Raw genomic sequence first — 8,583 nt, 5'->3', positions numbered from 1 at the left:
GCCAGGCTGAAGATCTGTTCTAGATTAAAGAAATTTAAGAGAAATGAAAATAAAATGCAAGGCGTGATCCCGAATTGGATCCTGGACCAGGGAGGAAAAACAAGCTGAAAAAGATATAGGTAGGATAAATGATGAAATTTGAGTGGGAACTGTGGTTAATCTCATGACAGTGTGAATCAATGTCAGCTTTCCTGATTTGGATCATTATGTCTTAGAAATCTTAAAAAAAAAAAAAAAAAAAAACTTGATATTAAAAAATACAGTCTGCAATCTTTAGGGGTAAAGGAGTATGTTGTGTATAATTTAGTTACACGGTTTAGGAGTTAAAAATGTGTGGGTATGGGTGTGTGTTATACATACACATGCACATAAATGTACCCAACAGACAAGAGATTTTTTTGTTTGTTTTTGTGTACTGGGGATTGAACCCCAGGGCACTTTGCTACCAAGCTACATCCCCAGGTCTTTTTATTTTTGATTGTGAGACAGGATCTTGCTAAGTTGCTGAAGTTGGCCTTGAACTTGCCATCCTCCTGCCTCAGCCTCCCAAGTTGCTGGGATTCCAGGCATGCACCAAACTAGAGAGACCATTAAAGCAAATATAGCATAATGATAATCATCAGGAAAAGGCATGTTCTTACAACTTTTCTGGAAGTTTGAAACATTGTATATCAACATACAACACCACCTCCCACAGGCACACAGATGGTGGCTGACACACAGATAAAAGGAACCACTAAGTACCCAGCTAAATAAATGAAAAAACCCACATAAGGCTCGTGTGGCAGTTGATCACCTCCCCAACACTTGGCCGCCTTCTTTGCTACTGGGCTCTGATTTTTAGTTTTGTTAGATTTTTAAAAACTAGAACATGTGACACTTAGATTTTAAAAACTAAAAATTTAAAAAGAGTGTCCCCTAAATAAGAAAAAAAAAAAAAAATGAGTGTTGTTGAGCGACTGTGTGAAGGAATGAATGAATGTGAAGGGAGAAAGAACAGACCCGCAGGTGAGGGAGGAGGGAGGGAGACAGCTCCCCTGCCTTTCCATCTGCAGTCCTCTGCACCTCTGGTCCCGCCCACTCAGGTGCCCTTTTTATGGCTCACCACACCCTGGCCGCTGGGTTGGCCAAAGTTCATTTTCTTCCCCATTCTTAGGAGGTCAGGCCAGGCAGATCCCTGATCCTCTCCCCCACCCCCATCCTCCGCCATTCCTGGCAGGAAGACCCAGGGCCATGCTGGGGAGGTCAGCCTGTGCTTGGCTGGCCGCGTGACTCCCAGCATTTCACTTCCTTAGGCCACAGTTTCCCCATTTGCTTCTTCAGCAGGTGAGCCGAATCAGTGGTTCTCAGCCTTAGTGGCACATTACCATCAGCTGGGAGCTTTAAAAATAAACCTGTAGAGTGGCAGAGTGGGCCCCTTGGAGTCACAGCTGGATTTTTTTTTTTTTTTGAACCCAGGGTGCTTAACCACTGAGCCACATCTCCAGCCCTTTTTATTTATTTATTTATTTTTTTATTCTGAGACAGGGGTCTCACTAAATTGCTTAGGGCTAAATTGCTGAGGCTGACTTTGAACCTATGATCCTCCTGCCTCAGCCTCCCAAATCAGTCCCTGGAATTACAGTCGTGAACCACCAGGCCCGACTCCCTCCAGCTTTTTGATGCTGAGGCCCACCTGGCTGTCGCATGGATTTGCCCATGTTCTGTCTCAGGAGGGTTAAATGAAGTGGGTCACCCAAACATGTAGGTTCCCATTGCTACAGTTCCTTCTGTCTTCGGCTGGCCTTTGAGACAGGGGACTTTGCACAGCCCCACCCACCCTTCACTGAACCTCCTGCTCCAGCCTGCCTCTTCCACTTGGATGCTTAGAATCAAGGGGTCCAGGATCATCCAAAAGGCTGTCTGCTCAGGTATGGGTTGGGGGCTTCCTGCTTCTTTCTTGTCATGCACAGCAGCTGAGGAAGGGGCTGGAAGAAAAGGGAGAGAGAACAGGGGAGAAGGCAGAATCTGTTCACTCCAGAAACTAAGTATTTGGCTTTTCTTACCCTTAATGTAGTAGCTGCTAACTTTTTCGAAGGAGGGCTTGACCCCAGGCTACAGTGTGGCTGGGTGCCTGGCTGAGTCCCTCAGGTCTGTCCTCTGAAGGGTGCCTTTCCTTTGGCCTGCACTGTTGCCCAGTGGACACACTCTGGGGAAGGAGTGGGGAGCCTTGAACTTCAGTCTCTTCTTTCACTTGCATCATCTAGCACAAGTCATACGACACACCTAAGTCTCAGTTTGCTTAGCCATAAAAAAAAAAAAAAAGACCTTGCCTCATCTTATGAGGCTGCTGACAGGAACATACCGTTTTATTGCAGGCAGATGTGTTGAGGCTTTAGAAAGCACTTTTATTTGGTTGAAAGTTTGTGCAAAAAGGTGAGAAGGGCTGCTGATCTGTGGGCGACAGAGGTGACCCATGGCTGAAGCTGAAGTGGACATCAGAGAGAAGTCGGCGGGTGAGTCTGGAGTCCTGCTTCCATCATGGCCTTCAAGGAAGATGGTGGAGGGGGGTGGGGAAGTCTGGTCCAGGGGAATGCCGGGCCCAGCAGGGCCCACGACCTCTCCCACTCTGACAATCGTGTCAGAGTAGAGCAGTTCGCCCAAGGGTCCTTTCTGGGGGAAGTAGGCATCAATAGCTCTAAGAAACACGAGTAGCAGCCAGCAGTTCCTGGCGCTCACTGGTCCCTGCGGTGCCCACCTTCTGTGGGCTTCCTCCTTGCCTTCTTACTGTGAGCCAGAGATGATGAACCCCATTTTCAGATCAGAAAACTGAGATCTGAGAGGTCATATAAACTTGTCCAAGGTGTCACTGCTACTAAGTAGCTGAGGAAGAATTCAGACCTAAATCTCCCTGACTTCATAAAGTGCTCTCAGGCCTCTATGAGATCCTACCCATCCACAGATGATCTCACATGCTAATTGGACCAATAAAACACTTTAATTTTGGGCACAGGGGATTGAACCCAGGGCACTTTACCATTGAGCTACATCCTCAGCCCCCTTTTAATTTTTTGTGAAACAGGTTCTCACTAAGTTGCTTAGGGCCTTGCTAAATTGCTGAGGCTGGCCTTGAACTTGTGTTCGTCCTGCCTCAGCCTCTTGTCGCTGGGATGACAGGCGTGCATCATTGCATCCAGCAGTCAATAAAAACATTAAAAAAAATTTTTTTTTAGTTGTATGTGGACACAATATCTTTATTTAATTTTATGTGGTGCTGGAGATCAAACCTAGTGCCTCACACATGCTAGGCAAGTGCTCTACTACTGAGCCATAAACCCAGCCCCAGTAAACATTTTTAAGCATGGTGGACTAGACTGGAAAGTGCTCGCATCATGTGCTGGGTAAGTTGGTGAAGTGGAAGGGCATCATTTCCTGTCAGGGACTGGTGCCTGAGTCACTACCTGGGAAAGGGGTCTCATCCTCCTGAGCTATGTGAGCTGAGCCACCTCCATGGCCCAGAGCAGAAGGGCAAAGACAAGACCGTGCAGATCCCTGTGTACTGGGGAAAAGGACATTAGTGCTGGGCTGGGAAAGGCTGATAAGCCAGGCAGGAGTATCTCAATTCTGGAGAGGCGTTTGGCACTGTGGCATAAGGGTCAGCACTCAGAAAGCCTGCAGGCTTGGAACTTAATGCTCTGGTCATTGATTTGGAATTTTTCCTAGTTTTATCTTTGAATTTGTTTTTGTTTTTTTTTTTTTTAAGTGGAATCAGATGGAAAACTGGAGCATGCAGGGCCCCCACACCCAGGCCGTCTGCCAGAGTCCCTCATTCTGCTGTCATCTTCACCCTCAGTGGGGCTCAAGCATAAGGAGGATCAGGAGTTGAGGAAGGGCAGGCAGTACCAGGACATGTTCCAAGGGTGGCTGCAGGGAAGAGCTGGCCTCTCAACTCCCCACCCGGTAGCCAGTGTCCGGGTGGTGAGGCTGCCATCCCTTGCAGGTCGTCCATCTGCCCGGGATAGGGCTGCAGCTGGTGGAAAGGGGAGGCTGGCTTCTTCACTTTTCTTTTGTAACTGACTCCGCAAATCACATAGCCAGGCCCAGTTGCACACAGGTTCTGCCATTTACTAACTTGGAGCAAGCTACTTCACCTAAATTTTAGCCTCGATTTTCTTGTCTGAAAATGGAAATAATGTCTCAACCCCACAGGAGTCCTTTGAGAGCGGTGAGGTTCCCCCTCCCCTCTGCCACCACCTAAATGCAACACTGATTGTAACAGCTTCTGCTGAAAACTGATAAAAGACCAAAACCTTTCATACAGACTAGTGCTGGGCAACAGAACTATAATTCCAGCCACATTTTATAAAGTAAAAACAAGTGGAAGTAATTTTAATAATATGCTTAATTTCATACAGTATATCCACACCACTATCATTTCAATATGTAATCAGTAGTAAAAACTAATTTTAAAAAATTTTCCTTACTCAGTCTCCAAATTCAGTGTGTACCTCATTTCTTGTGACAAGCGGCTCCTTAACTGGACAAGGCCTAATCCCATAATCTGGCTGATAGGGGCCTCGCACTCTGCCCTGCCGCCAAGTTTGGGCTGGGAAACTCCTCCCACCCCCACCCCCAGGAACTGGTTAGACCTATTCAGCCTCTAGATTCAGGTCAGAGGCCCCACATTCAGGGAAATCTTTCTTGACCCCTTACATACTTCCACAGTACTGGGGCTCGCCTTCAGTACACCACATCAGGCTCCATGGTGGTTTCCTCTTTACTAACGAGTTTCTGCAGCCGGTCTGTAAACTCTAGGTGAAGAGAGCTCTTTGGGGTTCTTAGTCATTTCCCAAAGGGCTTGGCCTGGTGTCTGGTGAAGGTCTGGCTGTGTATCCAGTGGATATGGAACAAAGAAGTATGTAAAAGAACTGACTCATGCAAAACACTGTAAATACTTCTTTCCCTTCCCACTGGGTGAGAACATTTCTCCTTATAAAGCGACCTTTTTTAGCTGTGTAACTCTGCTGGCGATCTAGACACAAAACACTCGGTGCCGAAAATATTTAAGTGGAATCCTAAGCACACACATTATAAATATTTCTTCCCCACATTATACACCATTTAAAAACACCATCTCAGCTCCTTTTCACGATTTGGGTGGTGATTAAAGGAAATTACTGTTCAAGATTGAAAGTAATTACTGCCCTTTTCCTGATGTCTTTCTGCCTGAGGAGGAGAGGACAGGCTGCAGGACAGAAGTGGAGGGCATCATCGTCCCTAATCTGACCCGCAGATCTGGCTACCAGCCACGTGCTGAGTCGCTGCCACTTCTCAACTCGTCCCTTTTAATTCTCTTTCAGGTGAACATAAACAAGAAGGTGCAAGTCCACACTTGCCAAATGCCCCAAGTGTAAACGCCAAAGCTGACAACACCTGCCTAGGTGAGGACTCAATCGCTCTGCCATGTTGCAAAGCCAAGTTCACCAGGTGGCTTATGATGCACTGCATTAGTCCATACTGCTCCTTCTTGGGATAGTAGATTGAAGGTGCACACTCAATGCCACTATCTCAAGAGGCAGACTCCTCCCCTGGGGGGCGCGGGGTAGGAAATCGCAAAGTTTGCACTTTGCCCAGTGAGACACATGTCCATGAAGTTTTTCCAAATAACAAGGGTAAAAACTGCTATGCATTGCCCACTGGTGAGGCATTCAAATACCCACTGCGTATTTTAAATCCTTGGCTGTGCGCTGGGAGTATAGCTCAATGGTACAGTGCCTGCATATGTAAGGCCCTCAGTTTGATTACCAGGCCTGAAACAAAATGGACATCTAAATCATTGGCTGCTTCAAACTGCAAAGCTTTGTTTGCAATACATTCTGGAGTCTGCCCAGCATGCCAAGGGCGGGTGGTGGTGGAAATTCAGGTAGTAAATGAAGAGTTTGTATGTCTACAGAAGCTCCAAGCTACTTATCGGTTCTTAGGATCATTTATGCTACAATAACTGATAATGTCCAAAATCTCTAAAGTAGGTATTTAACTAACTTTTAATTTATGATCTAGAGTTGGTGCTTAAAGTAAGAATTCAGAGTCCCAAAGAAAATGACTTCATTGAAATTGAGCTGCACAAACAAGAGCTGAGTTATCAAAACCTACTAAAAGTGAGTTGCTGTGAACTGGGGATTAATCCAGAGCAAGTGGAGAAGATAAGAAAGCTACCAAACACTCTGCTCAGGAAGGTAAGGCTTACAAGTTTCTAAATGAGGAATTTGGGTGGAAATGTTCTGTGGAGTCAATTATTAGCTTTTTGCATTTCTACTATGAAAACAAGATTGAAGATACTAGAAATTCTGGCTACAGAATGGTCAAGTAAGGTAGCTAGGTAACTTTGAATAACTAGTCCATAACCCCTTTAAAAACCTCTGAATGACAAGTGATTTCCCGACTTAGGACTCACAGTTCAGTATTTTTAGCACTATCAACCTCGGCAAAACTGCTTGGTTAACAAAAGGTGGCATAGTCCTCAGGACAGAAAACAGGTCCATCCTTATTTGATTACAAAGGTCTGCCTCTGCAATTGCAGGAAACAAGATTCATTTTTTGTTTATTTTCCAGACTGAAAATAGATCTCAAATTTTAATTTCAGAAGGAAAATCTTCTCTTTTCTGGCAGTGCTGGGGTAGAATCCAGGGCCACACGCATGCTAGGCAAGTGTTATCATATCCTCAGGTCATAAAATTTAATTTCTTTGGATGTTATTTTTTTTCAAAGTGCCTTTGGCAATTTTTACTGGTGTCTCAGTTATGGCATATTCTTGGCAATCTAAATTGTCACAGATAGCTTAAAAAAGAAAAAGAGAGAGAAAAAAAAGCTTTGCCCTGGCCGTTGTCTCTTTCAGCAGCATCAAGTGGGACCATCATCCCTTTAGAAACCTCCAACAGAAGCCAGTGCAGTGGTGCACACCTGTAATCCAACTACTCAGGAGGTTGAGGCAGAAGGTTTTCCAAGTTCAAGGCCAGTCTGAGCAACTTAGCAAGACCTTGTCTCAAAATATAGAAAATAAAGGGCTGGGGATGAGTGATGTAGCTGAACACTCCCAGGTTCAACCCCCAGTAAAGGAAAAAACAAAACAAAAAACCCTCACGACTCTCAAGTGCTAATGGTTTACAATGGATAAAGGAGAGAGACAAAGAGAGAGAGAGAGAGAGAGAGAGAGAGAGAGAGAGAGAGAGAGAGAGAGAAATGAGAGTACAGGCAAGATGACATAGCTTCATAAATATTTATAAACCATTACATAATCTCTTTTCCACATTTAGGACAAAGATATTCGAAGACTACAGGATTTTGAGGAAATAGAACTCCTTTTAATGAAAAATGGAAGCTCTGAATGGATACAGTACACACCATCTCTAGCTGAAAAGTCCTGCTACAATAGTAATGCTGCAAAAATGACTTATTAACCCCAGAAATTAAACAGGAATCATTATTTTACAAATAATGAAGTCTGGATACACACAAAGTTTGGCTAACCTTATGTTTGAACTTTGGAAAATATATTTCCTTAGTTTCGAATTCTGAGCTGGGAGAATGGTAAATTCAAGAGGGCTTTGACTGTAATCCTAGCTTTTTGGGAGACTAAAGTAAGGTAAGGCAAGAGGAACAAGTTTGAAGCCAAGTGGGGCAACTTAAATACATCCTGTCTCAAAATAAATAGGGCTATAGATGTAGCCCTCTGACAAACACAGCTATCACATCCACACCAAAGCATCCCAATAGTGATCAGGCATTGGTGAGATTCAGCCAGGGCAGATGACAGGGATCTCCTTCATGTGAATCCCATTAAGGTCAGAGGAGCTATCCCTTTTTTGTGGGGTGCTGGGGATTGCACCCAGGGCCTTGTGCACGCGAGGTGCAATCCCTATTTTTAAAAACATTTCACACTTTCTTTTTTGGGTGATGCTATGGATCCAACTCAAGGCCTTATGTATGCTAGGCAGGAGTTCTACCACTGAGCTACAACCCTAGTCCTATTTGCATATTTTTTGTGTGGGGGAGGGGATACCAGGGATTGAACTTGGACACTCAACCACTGAGCCACATCCCCAGTCCTGTTTTGTATTTTAGATAGGGTCTCACTGAGTTGCTTAGGGCCTCACTAAGTTGCTGAGGCTGGCTTTGAACTCCTGATCCTCCTGGCTCAACCTCCCAAGCCATTGGAATTATAAGCATGTGCCACCACACCTGGCTTATTTGCATACTTCTAAATTTACCTATAATTTGGCATGATTTATATAACCCAAGTAACTACCTTCAAGGATTTTTTTTTAAAGAAAACTTGAACAGTCAAGCATAGTCCAACCTACTGAACTCAAATCTAAAAGTGAGAGGGAGAGGACAGTTGACCTGACTAGCATCTAACTCCAAGGTCAGCTGTCATCAAACACATGCTAAGTTCCTCCCTACACTACCTAGAATCTGAGTCAACTCTTGCTAAGTTCTAGTATAACTACTTGTATTTTGTAAGCACTCTTTAGCAGCTTACTTACCCACCCCCACACACTACACTGCCACTTCTAGGCATATCCATAACCTCTACAGACTATGACA

General features: G+C 44.8%; 1 protein-coding gene across 1 annotated transcript; it reads left to right on the top strand.

Moving 5' to 3' along the window:
* The first annotated feature begins 2,455 nt into the window (after positions 1-2,455).
* Positions 2,456-7,436, top strand: Ankrd40cl (ANKRD40 C-terminal like). The gene is made up of 3 exons (XM_047543796.1): positions 2,456-2,495; positions 6,040-6,215; positions 7,293-7,436. Exons 1-3 carry the CDS (start codon positions 2,456-2,458, stop codon positions 7,434-7,436), a joined length of 360 nt encoding a protein of 119 aa, XP_047399752.1.
* The last annotated feature ends 1,147 nt before the right edge of the window (positions 7,437-8,583 follow it).

The sequence above is a fragment of the Sciurus carolinensis genome, chromosome 3 (genome assembly GCF_902686445.1).
Source record: "Sciurus carolinensis chromosome 3, mSciCar1.2, whole genome shotgun sequence".
Lineage (NCBI taxonomy): Eukaryota > Metazoa > Chordata > Mammalia > Rodentia > Sciuridae > Sciurus > Sciurus carolinensis.
Note: the sequence above shows the minus strand (reverse complement) of the source record. Positions and strands in the feature narration are given on the sequence as shown.